Here is a 14,413-nt window from a genome sequence, read left to right as displayed (position 1 = left end):
AGCTGTTCACATGAAATAAGTTAACTCAACCCACCTTTAGTCATCTTTCCTCCATTGCACTTCCCCTCTAGCAGCGTGCTTTCCCTACATACTCCTGGTCTTTGCCACCGACCAGGAGCCTCCTTGCATCTGCTTCCCTCCTCCCTGCTCTCCTTCTTGTCTCCTACCCTCATCTCTCCCAGAATTCCAAGCCAGTCCTGCCAATGATAGGGCTCCTGGCAAGGTCATCAGTGATTTCCACATTTCAAATTCAGTGGATATTTTGAGTTCTCATGTTTTAAAAGAAATTATTTATCTTTATTTTACTTCATTTTAGTTGTAGGAAGAAAGCAAGAAAGTCTTTCACCCACTGATTCCCTCCTCAGCTTGGGGCTGGGCCAGGCTGTTCTATGGAATTCCTGTCTGGAGCCAGCTGCATGGGTGCGTGACCTGATGCATGCATGCTGGGCTCATGCAGACAGAGGCCTCACACTTGGCTACTGCTTTGCTGTGGCTAAAATTCCTAACGCATTTTGAACAAGGACTCCTGTAGCTTTGTTTGCATGGGGACCTGCAGAGTCCATGGTCATGTCTGTTCTTTGTCCCCTGCCTTCCCGAACACACACAGTCCCTAGCCATCTGCTGCTGCTTTTCCACTCCTGCACACCTCTCAACTCTCCTAAGGACCCAGGCTGTTGAGAAACAGATGCAAAACAGTGTGCAGACCAATCCCGCTTCCTTGTAGTCATGTATCTCCCTTAAGGCATTTAGATCTAGGTCAGACTGCTCTTCACTGGGCAGCAAAGACAAGGAAGAGAAAACAGAGGGAATAAAAAGAGAATTAATATCAGAAAATATTTCAGAGCCTTCTCCTTGAGCCCCCCCATCACCCCTCCTGTCCCTCTCCCTAGCTCCTGTCTCCCCAATGCACATGTGCAGCATCTGGTCTCGGGGCCACCTGGCTGAGCTTCCCCATGGCCTGACAGTGAGACTCCCCCAGATGAAGACCTGTGCCTACATGCCAGGCCAGCAGGTCTACCCTGGCAGGTGCTGCATGCCTCCTTGGCTGAGCACAATCCAGCAGGAGTTGTTCCCAGGAACACTCAGGGATCCCAGGAGGTAGTGTCAGTACATCCATGTCCTGATGTGTCCTCTCCATGCTGTTTTCCCAGCTTCCCACTCTACATGCCCAGGGCTCATGTTCCTGGTCAGATAGTTAAACAAGGGCATGCCTGGTGAGCATGGTGAAACCCTGCCTTTTCCTCCAGGCAGGTGGTTACTGCTGCCTGGGGCTTGAACAGGCCCCCTGTAACCTAGAGATTGGGTTGGATTCACTTTGGAGATCAGTTAACCCAGGAACTCTCAACTTTTTCATTTTTGTAAAATCTGTATTTCTTTCTGGCGATCATGTTGCAAACCTCCTGGATGCCAGACATGATGGATGGGAGAGGAAAGGAAGCCGTCATCCACGCTCTTCATAGCTCTACTGCCTGAGAATAGGAATCGAGGTTTGTTTTCTGGAGTTTTGGCTGTGAAAGTTTTATTCTGCAGTCTTCCAAATACAAAACGGTAGTAGGGAACAGGCTGTCAAGTACATTGCCGTTACCGCCCCTCTTCCGTTATGTAGCTTCCTGTCCCTCCCACTCTCACTCTATCCTCTTAACGCTGAGAATCCCTGATTTTACCCTCTGGGAGGGCAAAGGGCGCAGAAAAGCTTAGGAAGAGCTTGATTAGAAGCACACAGCCCAGGAGTGGGCAAGACCAGGGTATGGTCCTGCCGCGAGGGCTGCTCTGTTTACCAGGCCCAGCGTCAGCATGGTAGGCAGTATAAATGCGGCACACAGCTTGCTCTCCCTGGGCAGCTGTTCGGTGAAGCTATGAAAAGCATGAATGATTGGCAGTTTCCATGGTGACAGATTCACCGAGGATTAGCTCTGAGTGAGTCATGGCTGGGGCTCCTCCAACGCCATCCTCCTCTGAACAGGAGACCTCCAGGCTGCCGAGAGGGAAGAGGAGTTTTGAAGAACAAATGCTTCTGTTCTTCTCCACCCTCTCAGCGTCAGATATTTTATCCCAGGGGCTGGAGACTGGAGGTCAGTTTTCAGTGACCCCCTCTGGATTTCTGGAGCAGCCCTCCTATCCTCGCCTGCTCTGCCACACCCTGTGACCCGGGCTGTCAGGGTGGGGAATGGGTGCAAGCTTGGCAGTGACCTCGTATTTGCCTCTAAGCTGCACCACCAAGCACTCTCTGAAAAACAAGCATCTCTTCCCTCAGGGTTTTCACACATACACACACACACACACACACACACACACACACCCATGCCAAGTCCACAAGGTCCAGAACACCCCCCTCCCCGCGTCTGCCAAGGAGCCAGGAAATGGAAACTCACCGAGAAAAAACATGAGTCCTGTAAAGTCTCATAACCCTTGTTCCCAGATCCCACACTCTTACTGGAAGGGATAAGAGCCTCTTTGGCCACAGCCAACACATGGGCCTGTGGTTGACCACACCCAGCATGAAAAAATGTGGCGGGAATCCAAAAGCCCTGACCAGAGTGTCCATAGTCATCTTCCTTGTCAGGAACCCTGCTATTTCTGTGATACCCTTCCACTTCTCTGGACTGCCACGCTGTCCCTGCTCGCACGTGTGCTCTCTCTCCCTTTCTGTGACACACACCCACACGATGCTCAAAGAACCCTCTAGTCAGCTGCTTCAGCCCTAATGCTCCCTGTTCTGGATCAGTCTGCCCAACCTGAACCAGGAGTGCTGACCCCACCTTCATCCCACTTCCTCTTTCCTCCCTTCCCAGACACCTCCCAGGTCTACTCACCCATGGTGTGTCTTGTGGGGAGAGGATAAGGACGTGCTAGGCTAGCATAGGATCCCCAGGTTTGTGGAACAGCGAGGCCCACGTGTGGACCCCCAGGAGAGGGACCTGTGAGCAGGGCCAGGCAGAAAGAAGGATGCCTTGTAGCTGTCATTTGAATTTATTTTTGTGTTCTTATTTGCAGAATTAATTGATAAACATCACCTAAATCCTCTCAAATATTGATAATAATTATCATCTTTATGATAGTCGGTCCTTTCACATACCATGCTGGATGCTTACTTAGCATAGAGTCATAGAGTTTTTCACTTATGCAGTCGAAGATGACCCCGGTGGTTGGGTCCCTGCTACCTACAAGGAGATTCAGATGAAGCTCTTGGCTTCTGGCTTTAGGTTCACCCAACCTTGGTCATTGTGACCATCTGATGAGTGAGCCAATGGATAGAAGATCTGTCTTCTCCCTCTCTCTGACTTTCAAATACATGAATAAATCTTTGGGGGAAAAAGTGGAGAGGCTGTATGATGTAGCAGAACACTGCCTCAGTCAGGATACGTAAAGATTAGTGTTGGTTCTTCTAGCAGTCAGCTCAAAAACTTGAGTAAAATCCCTTTCTCTCTTTGGACCTCAGTTTCCAAGTCTGTAAATGAAGTACATGATCTCTAGGATACCTTCTGGCTCGAAGAACCATTGGTTCTAGAAGCAAGTGTTTATTGTAATGTTAAGACTTGAGGTCTTCTATCAAGAGTCTTGGATTCAAGTCTCTGCTCTGCTTCTGTTCCAGCATCCCACACATGCACCCTGGGAGAGCAGGTGGCAGTTCAAGTAGTTGGGTCCCTGGCACAGCTGCGTGGGGTATGTGGCCTGAGTTCAAGGCTCCTAGCTTCATACTAAACTAGCACCTGCTGGTGTAAGCATTTGAGGGAATGAACCAACAGATGGAAAGTCTTTCTCTGACCCTCTGTTTTTCAAATAAAATAAAAAAGAAAAGAATTATTGCTTCCAAAAAGCCATCTTAAACAACATTTGTAAGCCTAGAACAGTATAAAAACCAAGTGGTCAGTGCAGGCAGATATTTACTATTTCCCAAACCGAACTATAGAATTCTTGTGAGAAGAAAAATATTTAGGGCCCGGCAGCGTGGCCTAGCGGCTAAAGTCCTCGCCTTGAAAGCCCCGGGATCCCATATGGGCGCTGGTTCTAATCCCAGCAGCTCCACTTCCCATCCAGCTCCCTGCTTGTGGCCTGGGAAAGCAGTCAAGGACGGCCCAGTGCATTGGGACCCTGCAACCATGTGGGAGACCTGGAGGAGGTTCCTGGTTCCCGGCTTCGGATTGGCGCGCATTGGCCCGTTGTGGCTCACTTGGGGAGTGAATCATCGGACGGAAGATCTTCCTCTCTGTCTCTCCTCCTCTCTGTATATCTGACTGTAATAAAATAAATAAATCTTTAAAAAAAAAAGAGAGAAGAAAAATATTTCTTTCCCTCCCTCCCTTCCTCCGCCCGTCCATCTGTCCCTTCCTTCCTTCCCTCCCACCTTCCCTCCTTCCCTCGCTTCCTTCCTTCCTTCCTTCCTTCCTTCCTCTTTCTCTTTTCTTCTCTCCTCTCCTCTTCTGTTGTTCCTTCCTTACTTTCTTCCTTCCTTGCCTTCTCTGTCTCTCTTTTTAAGATACTAAATAAGGGGTCCCAGCATGGTAGCTTAGTGTTTAAAGTACTCATCTTTTTTTTTGTTTTTTAAGATTTATTATTATTGGAAAGCTGGATATACAGAGAGGAGGAGAGACAGAGAGGAAGATCTTCCGTCCGATGTTTCACTCCCCAAGTGAGCCGCAACGGGCCAATGCGCGCCGATCCGAAGCCGGGAACCTGGAACCTCTTCCAGGTCTCCCACATGGGTGCAGGGTCCCAAGGCTTTGGGCCGTCCTTGACTGCTTTCCCAGGCCACAAGTAGGGAGCTGGATGGGAAGTGGAGCTGCTGGGATTAGAACCGGCGCCCATATGGGATCCCGGAGCTTTCAAGGCGAGGACTTTAGCCGCTAGGCCACGCCGCCGGGATCCCATGTGGGCACCAGCTCATATCCTGGCTGCTCCACTTGCCTTCCAGCTCCTTGCTTGTGTCCTGGGAAAGCATTAGAGCATGGCCCAAAGCCTTGGGACCCTGCATCCACGTGGGAGACCTAGAAGAGACTCTTGGTTCCTGGCTTCAGATCAGCTTAGCTCTGGCCATTGCAGCCAGTTGGGGAATGAACCAGTGGATAGAAGATCTTTGTCTCTGTCTCTTCTTCTCTCTGTAAATCAAACTTTCCAATAAAAAATAAATAAGCAAAATCTTTTTTTTAAAAAGATACTAAATGTGAAATATGTTTTGGGAACTGGTGTATACTATATTTGTATTCTTAGAGAAAAACATTATAGTAAATCCTACAGTAAAAGTTCTCTAACCAAGGTTTTTCAACCTTCCCTCCACACACTTCCTGTGGTAGTATTTAATTAATTAATTCTTAGAAAGGTAGAGATCTCCTGGTTCACTCCTCAAATGCCTGCAGTAGCCAGGGTCAGTCCAGGCCGAGAGATCTCCGATGGGAGAGGCAGGAAGCCACCACCCGAGCCATCACCTGCTGTCTTGGGGGCGTGTGCTGGCAGAAGCCAGAATGAGGAGCAAAGCTGGGACTTGAACCCAGGCACACAGATGTGGACCATGAATGCCCCAAGTGGCTTCCTGATGGCTATGTCATATGTCTGCCCTGAACTTGGCGTTTTAAGTGTAACTTGGTGAAACACATGGATGCAAGTGTTCTAGAAAATAGTATCTGTTCTGCTGCAGCAACCCTAAGTCTAGAGGCAGACTTGTACTGAAAGCAGAAAAAAAAAAACAAACTAGAGAATCTCTATATTATTTGACAAGAATGGATAAAAAAATTAAATCAAGAAAATTGTTTCAGATCTAGATGGCAGGCAAGGAATTCATAATCAACCAGAACCAAAGGACATCTATCCAAGAACTGTGCAGTGAAGCAAGGACAGGGTTCTGGAAGTGGCAGTCGCATTGTGCAGGAGTGCACCTTGCCAGCAGAACCACCATGGCTTTCACGGCCCCACCAGTAATCCCTGCTGGGCTTGCCACTGGGGCCAGGGGCCTCCATCTCCCGGCCGCCGCTGGCCCTTCATGTCCACAGCTCACTGTCTACTTTCTGGCTTTCCTCTTTGTTTTTTTTTAAAGCCAAATCCTCTCTGACAGCTCAGGGTTGGTCCTTTCTCCTCCCACTGCCCAGAATCCTGGTGTGGGACTTCCACACAGGCTAGCACACAGGATCTGTGTGCAGGCAAGGGTGGGAGGAGGGAAGAGGAGAAGATATTTGTTTTGGATTCAGAAACATTTTAGAAGCATAAGCGATTAGGATGAATGCGTGACTTTCCTCTAGAGAAGCATACATATATGGATAGCCCTGGGTGGGCACTAGGACTCAGCAGACAGAAGGAGGTATACATGGCCAGCAATGAAGAGCAGTACACGGTCTCACAAAGCTGAAGGGGCAGGAAATCGCTGGGGGGCAGAGTGAGGCACTTGCTGAGGTCAGGAGGCAGAGTGGCCTGCAGACGTGGCACACCACTTAGTCAGGCGATGGCGGACAACTTAGCTCAGGATCAGATTTTGGAAGGGCTAGAAAGGGTACTAGAAATGTCTTCGCCATTCTTAGCCAACTCTTAGAACTTCAAGATGATAAGATACAGAGTGAGTGTAATGTTAACTTAAAACCAATTGCCGCTGGTATATAGAGATTTACTTTTTCCTCATCAGCCTGACAAATCCCAAGCCTGGTACAAAAGGTGTGGCTTGGAGGGCCTTTGAAGTTTTCTTACTAATGCAAACCAAGGCTGAATGGAAGCTGATAGGAGTGGTGTTGTTTTCCACCTTATTGTGACAGAAATGGCCGTGCTGTCTTCTGCCCACTCCCTGATAGAATCCAGTTACAGCCCTCCTTTTGTGTTGTCAAGATACATGATAATTGGCTGTAACTACAGTTTGTCCTTTGTGTTTTAGCATAATCAGCTCTAGATGCTAAAAAATGATAAACATGTACAGTATTATGACTGTGTAGCAATTATGCAGTTAAGTGTCAAGTCCAAAAATTCCATTTCCTTCACTGTGAATCAGATGTGGTCCTAGTTGCTATGTAGAGAAAAATGTTCCTAACATCATGGCTAAATGAGTCTTTGGATATATGGGGACAAGTTGCTCTGTACTACTGGAAATGTCTTGGCCATTCTTAGCAAACCTCATGCAGTGTTGCATTTTTTAATATAAATAAAAAATCAGTTCTTTAAAATCATATCAACTTATGGGCCCAGTGTAGTAGCCTAGTGGCTAAAGTCTTCTTGCATGCACTGGGATCCCATATGGATGCCAATTTGTAACCTGGCAGCCGAGCTTCCCATACAGCTCCCTGCTTGTGGCCTGGGAAAGCAGTCAAGGACAGCCCAAAGCCTTAGGACCCTGCACCCACACAGGAGACCTGGAAGAGGCTCCGGGCTGCTGGCTTCAGATCAGCTCAGCTCTGGCTCTGGTGGTCACTTTGCAAGTGCATCATCAGATGGAAGATCTTCCTCTCTGTCTCTCCTCCTCTCTGTAGATCTGCCTTTCCAATTAAAAATTTTTTTTTAATCATATCAAATTTTAGTTTGCTTCCTTGACTTACTTGATGACTTTTCCTGGAGTTTTCATTGCCTTTGTTTTTTTTTTTTTAAGTTGCTGAAAGGTCACAGTCACTCTATCCTGAGGCTCATTCCGTTTGCTCATCACACTGTCGTATTGGGGTGTCCTTGTTGGGGCCTCCAGCCCTTCAGCTTTCTCTGTTGCACACCTCTGGTGCTGCGGCTTCATTCCATTCCCGGGCTATCACTGGGTTATCGCTGTGTTATCACTGTGTTATCACTGTACTATCACTGTGTTATCACTGTGTTATCACTGTGTTATCACTGCACTATCACTGTGTTATCACTGTGTTATCACTGTACTATCACTGTGTTATCGCTGTGTTATCACTGTGCTATCACTGTGTTATCACTGTGCTATCACTGTGTTATCACTGTGTTATCACTGCATTATCACTGTGTTATCACTGTACTATCACTGTGTTATCACTGTGTTATCACTGTGCTATCACTGTGCTATCACTGTTATCACTGCACTATCACTGTGTTACCACTGTGTTATCACTGTATATCACTGTGTTATCACTGTGTTATCACTGTGTTATCACTGTATAATCACTGTGTTATCACTGTGTTATCGCTGTGTTATCACTGTGTTATCACTGTACTATCACTGTGTTATCACTGTGTTATCACTGTACTATCACTGTGTTATCACTGTGTTATCGCTGTGTTATCACTGTATATCACTGTGTTATCACTGTGTTATCACTGTGTTATCACTGTATATCACTGTGTTATCATTGTATATCACTGTTATCACTGTGTTATCACTGTGCTATCACTGTGTTATCACTGTGTTATCACTGTACTATCACTGTGTTATCACTGCGCTATCACTGTGTTATCACCATACTATCACTGTGTTATCACTGTACTATCACTGTGTTATCACTGCGTTATCACTGTGTTATCACTGCACTATCACTGTGCTATCACTGTTATTACTGTGTTTTCACTGTGTTATCACTGTGCTATCACTGTACTATCACTGTGTTATCACTGTACTATCACTGTGTTATCACTGTACTGTCACTGTACTATCACTGTGTTATCGCTGTGTTATCACTGCACTATCACTGTGTTATCACTGTACTATCACTGTGTTATCGCTGTGTTATCACTGCACTATCACTGTGTTATCACTGTACTATCACTGTGTTATCACTGCACTATCACTGTGCTATCACTGTTATTACTGTGTTATCACTGTGTTATCACTGTGCTATCACTGTACTATCACTGTGTTATCATTGTACTATCACTGTGTTATCGCTGTGTTATCACTGTACTATCACTGTGTTATCACTGTGTTATCACCATACTATCACTGTGTTATCACCATAGTTTCACTGTGTTACCACTGTGTTTGGAGTCTAATATTTTCCTCTGTCATGGTTTACGTTTTCACTGTGCTGCAGTGCATACTTCAGCATCTTGTTCAGAAAGTATATGAGGTGGTATAAATCTTCTAGTCTCTTATCTGCTTCCCATTCCTTTCAGTTGACTAAATCTAGATGACTAAAATTCTGGCTTCCAAAAAGTGTTCCCGAGGCCAGTGTTGGGGCAGAGCAACTTCAGCCACCTCTTGCATTGCTGGCATCTCACGTCTGAGTGTTGGTTTGTGTACCAGTTAACTCTGGTTCTGACTGAGCTCCCTGCTCATGTGCTGGGGAAAGCAGTGGATGGTAATTAAAGTTCTTGGGCTTCTGTCGGGTGCCACATGGCAGGCCAGGACGGTGTTCCTACTGCAGTTAGGGTGGTCATTTGAGGAGTGAACCAGTAGATGCAGAATCTTTATACCTCTACCTTTTTTTGTTTCACTCTGCTTTTCAAATCAATAAAATACATCTAAAAAATATCTTTCCCTCAGAGTTTGAATCGGTGCTCCATTGTCTTTTAGCATTCAGCATTGCTGGTGAGCAATGTGTTTTGTTCTTCCATAAGTGTTCAGTTTTTATCCTTGGGAGCATTTAGGAGTCTTCCTGAAAATGCAAAATTCTACCTTGAGGTATAGGTTTTTACCTACTTTTTTTGCTAGATATTTGGTGGAATATTTCAGTCTGAAGACCTGTATCATCTTCAATTTGAAGAAAGGTTTGCTGTCATCTGTTTGATTTTTCTATTTTTCAGAAAGATTTTTTTTGTTTTTTTGTAATGAAAGGCAGATTTACTGAGAGAAGGAGAGACAGAGAGAAAGATCTTTCATCCATTGGTTCACTCCCCAAATGGTTACAATGACCCAAGCTGAGCTGATCCAAAGTCAGGAGCCAGGAGCTTCTTCCATGTGCAGGGTGCAGGATCAGCGTCCCAAGGCTTTGGCTCATCCTCTACTGGTTTTCCAGGCTCAATCATGGAGCTGAAAGGATGTGGAGCAGTTGAGACATGGACGGGTGCCGATATGGGATCCTGGTGCACACACAGAGAGGATTAACCAATTGAACCATCATACCAGGCCCTCTTCTCTATTTTATTCAAGTTTTCTACCCCTTTATCTTTTTGTTCTAAGTGTGTGTGGGTTTTTTTATTGTTATTATAATGTGTATCTCTTTATTTGAAAGGCAGAGTGCTGGAGAGAGGGAGAGACCCAGTTACTTTTACCGGTTCATTCCCCAAATGGCTACTGTGTCTAGGACTTGGTCAGGTTGAAGCCAAGGACGGCATCCACGAGTGGCAGGGTTCCAGGCACTTGGGCCATCCTCTGTTGATTTACCAGGCACATTAGCAGGAAGCTGGATGAGAAGTGGAACAGCTAGGGCTGGAACTGGCACTCTGATTATGGGGTGCCAATGTTGCAGGTGTTGTGATGCACTACAGCACTGTCCCTAAGTGCTTGGGTATTAACCCTATCTTTCAGATCTATCGTGTTTTTAGTTTGAGTGACCACCTTTCTAATTCCCATAAGGATCTTTCCTGTTCTTGGATTATTTTTCTCCAGAGCATCTTAATTTTTTTTAAAGATTTATTTATTTTTATTGGGAAGTCATATATACAGAGAGGAGGAGAGACAGAGAGGAAGATCTTCCATCCAATGATATACTCCCCAAGTGGCCACAATGGTCAGAGCTGAGCTGATCTTAAGCCAGCAGCCCGGAGCCTCTTCCAGGTCTCCTGTGTGGGTGCAGGGTCCCAAGACTTTGGGCTATCCTCAAATGCTTTCCCAGGCCACAAGCAGAGAGCTGTATGGGAAATGGGGCAGCAAGGACACAAACTGGCACCTATATAGTATCCTGGTACATGCAAGGCCACTTTAGCCACTAGGCTACTGTGCCAGGCCCCAGGGCATCTTATGTTACAGCTGGAATATTCTTGGTATCTCTGGAACCAGTCATTGTTTTCTTCAGAATTCTGCCCCTGTGTCCTGGTTTACTTGTTTCTTCTAACCAGATTGCTCTGTTCCTGTTGTCCAGTGCTATTGATCCTGGTCCCTGACGCACATTCCTCTTGTGGTGAGTGTAGAGCTGTGTGCTGGTGGGGAGCTGTCTGAATCTGTGAGTGAGTGTGCTAGCCTACAGCTTTTTCTGGGGTACCAAGCTCCACGCTGGCTTCCTTTAGGTAGAGGAGTATTCCCAGGTCTCCGTTTCTTTCCCTTTCAATATCATTTTCTCCACTTGCCATGTTTCTGAAATTCATGGATAGTGAGATTCCACCATCCCACTCCTCTGTACCATGGGAATGTATTTTCTCTTTTCCTAACATGTTGATAGAATCTTAGCCAGGGTGGGCGGAGGGCGGGGAAGGGTGACAGGTGTTCTTATCATGATTTTTTAAGCAAAAAGACTCTAAAAATGATCTCTCCATATTTTAAAATGACCACTGTAGAAAACCGAGAAAATATAAGCAATCAAACATAAACAACCCTCCTACCCCCTAACAATATTTCGTTAACATTTAAAAGTGTGTTCTGGTTTCTTTTTCTATGCATGAATCTGTTTTTTATATAACAGTGGGATCATACCATATGTTCTGTTTTCAATATGCATCTTAAAATCCCAACAATAGATTTTTTAAAGAAAAGATTTACATATTTATTTAAAAGTCAGAGTTACAGAGAAAGAAAGGAGAGAGACAGAGGTTTTACTCTCCAAATGGCTGTAGCAGCCAGGACTCAGCCACACTCAAGCCAAGAGCCAGAAACTTCATCTAGGTCTCCCACCTGCATGGTGGGAGGAACCATTTTTCCCCTGATTTTCCAGGTATGTTAGCAGGGAACTAGACTGGAAGTCTAACAGTCAGAACCTGAACAGGGGCCCATATGGAATACTGCCATTGTAAGTGGTAGCTTAACACACTGCGCCACAACACTGCCCCAGCCCCGACAATAGGTTGAGTTTTTATATCACAGAATAGTCTGAAGATGTAATATTTGCCGAAAGATGATATCATCACTGATTTTGCCAATCCTTGATTTTTTTTTAGACATTAAACTATAATTTTTTGTACCCTAAACAAGCTTTTATAAAGTTGTTTGACTACTTTTGCTCATGCCTGTAACTTTTTACTTTGGCTAGACTCTTGGCACTGAAACTGCTGGGTTGACGTGTGTTCAGGCCCCTCTTAGGCCAGTCCCTGCAGTTCTGTTAGCAGCTCCTCACCCTTGCTGGACTTGCCAGCTCTAAGCTTGGGCCTCACTGCACTTAGGCTGGCCTCCTGAGCGCCAGACAGGGTTGAACGTCAGCTTTCCCACTCACCAAAGATGACATTAAGCTGTTTCAATTAACCTCTGTGAGCACTTTTCTCTAAAATGGCATATAATTCTGCTTTCCCGCTATGGTTGTTGTGAAGTTTAAATAAGATAAAAAATGCACATAAAGCACCTAACAGGGGCCCTGTCTGTTGAAAGTGATCAACAGTGAATAATGATGGGTTTTAATGTTTTTGTGATCCTCATTCAAGGGTATGTTTGAGACGTCCCCGCCTCTGGGAGACTGGCTCCCTGTGCTGTTAGAGCACTTAGGGCTGGACCATCACTGTTATTCAGTGACACTCCCATGTACATTTGCTCTAAGTCTGTGTCTCCATCCATGGCCGGTTGCTGTTACATACCCTGGACTGGGTAAAACAAAGAAGAAAGCATTAATTCAGCTTACAGTTTTGGAGACAGGAGGGCCTGGCACTGGCCATCAGCTTAGCAGGGAGGACCTCGTGACAGATAGCATCACAGGCGTGGACAGGCATGTAGGACAGCGCATGGAAGGTGAGAAATGGGAGAGACCCAGGAGAGGCTAGGCTTGTTCCTTTAGAGGGGCTCATGCAAGGACAGAGCCCCTGATGACCTCCTACGGAGCTCTCCTCTTGAGGGTCCCACACCCTCTTCATTGTCACAGAGAACTGGGGCTTCATCACAAAACCCAGGACACCTGCAGGACACACTCTAGCCATGTCCAAATCCTAGCAGGAGGGAAGTAGACCGGGTTCTCTGCCGCATCTGACACCGTGCCAGTGGTCCAGCATCATCACAAAATAATCCACTTTCTTTCATGTCCTTGGGGAGAGGAGGTAGTGACAGCAAGGAGCACGCAATGCAATGTTCATAGCCTCAGGATTGTTTTTTAAAGAATATTTATTTTTTTTTTGGAAAGGCAGAGAGACCAAGAGATAGACACGGAGACAGAAATCTCCTGCCCTATGATTTGCTTTCTAAATTTCTACGACAGACAGTGCTAGGCTAGGCGGAAACCTTGAGCTGAGAACTCAGTCTGAGTCTCCATTGAGTGTGGCAGGGACCTACATCCTTGAATTGTGACCTGCTGTGTCTCATGGTGTACATTAGCAGGAAACTGGAATTGAGAGTGACAGCAGGAGTCAAACCCAGGTGCTGTGATATGGGATGCAGACTTCCTACTCAGCACCTGTACCTCCTTGCTCAATGTCTGTGCCTGGATTGGTTTTTTGGTTTCCTTGAAATACTTGGAAGGGTGGTACATTACCCTGGACACCCGGACCCACAGCGTAATGAGCAGGTAGGCTAGCAGGGAAAACTGCTTGCCAGTCCTTTGGCAAGTGCTACGCCCTTCCAGGGCATCTGCCAGCTGGGCAGGCTCAGGCTCAGCAGGCAGCATTGAGTTGGGATGTTGCCTGTGCGTGGTGCAGCCACACAGGATGCCTGCCTCACCTCCTCACTTCACAGTGAGTGATCAGATGTTCTCGTACCCTAAAGGGCTTCCCTTCTGAGCACCTCCCAGCCCACAAAGGTCCCTTTCACAGCCCCACACATGCCTCCCCAGTTGCCAAGGGAGATTGAGACAGAGCTGAGGATGGGGGAGGCTGGGACAAGGGAGTGCTTCCAAGGGGAGGGTCCTGATGGAGGGGAGGGGGATTCCCAGAGTCGGCCCAGTTTACCCCATCCCCCACCTGGGTGTCTTTCAGGAGTCATGGCCGGCTTCAACATGGGGGGCGACCTCAGGGATCCTGCTGGCAGCATCCCGCTCGGCTCACTGGCGGCTGTGGGGATCTCGTAAGTTCCGCCATGTAGTTGCAGAATGGGGGAGAAAACCCCGGGGCAGAAGGGGTGAGAGGAATTGCCCCTTTTGTTCCCAGAGTGCCTGGACTGTGACCGGTCTGCTTCATACCCTGATCCTCCTTTTAGGGCTCAGTGGGCTGGAAAATTCCCGTCTGCCGCCTTCAGACACCGCCTGTTCATACATGGCCCCCGCCTTGGAAGGCTGCCTGGAGGAGTGGCAGCAATGCAGGTTGCAGACCCTTGTCTCCTTCCCTGCTCCAGCTTTGAACTTGGAGTATTTTTTTTTTTCTTTTTAAGTTATTGTGTTTCCAAGATCATTGGCAGGAATGTAAGGCTGAAGAGCTTTACCATGGGACCCATGAGGGTTTGCATCCCATGTAACTCTCTGAGTTCCCATGTCCTTTTGTAGGAAAGTGAGGTGGGCATGTG

General features: G+C 46.8%; 1 protein-coding gene across 1 annotated transcript in view; it reads left to right on the top strand.

Annotated features, from left to right (window-relative positions):
• Positions 1-14,413, top strand: part of SLC12A8 (solute carrier family 12 member 8) — a 155,737-nt gene that overhangs the window by 94,544 nt on the left and 46,780 nt on the right. Inside the window, exon 6 of the mRNA XM_058662009.1 lies at positions 13,891-13,978. Within this exon, the coding sequence (XP_058517992.1) occupies positions 13,891-13,978 (88 nt within the window). The remainder of the gene's footprint in view (positions 1-13,890; positions 13,979-14,413) is intronic.

This window comes from Ochotona princeps, chromosome 3 (assembly GCF_030435755.1).
Source record: "Ochotona princeps isolate mOchPri1 chromosome 3, mOchPri1.hap1, whole genome shotgun sequence".
Lineage (NCBI taxonomy): Eukaryota > Metazoa > Chordata > Mammalia > Lagomorpha > Ochotonidae > Ochotona > Ochotona princeps.
This window is presented reverse-complemented; position numbering and strand designations above follow the sequence as displayed.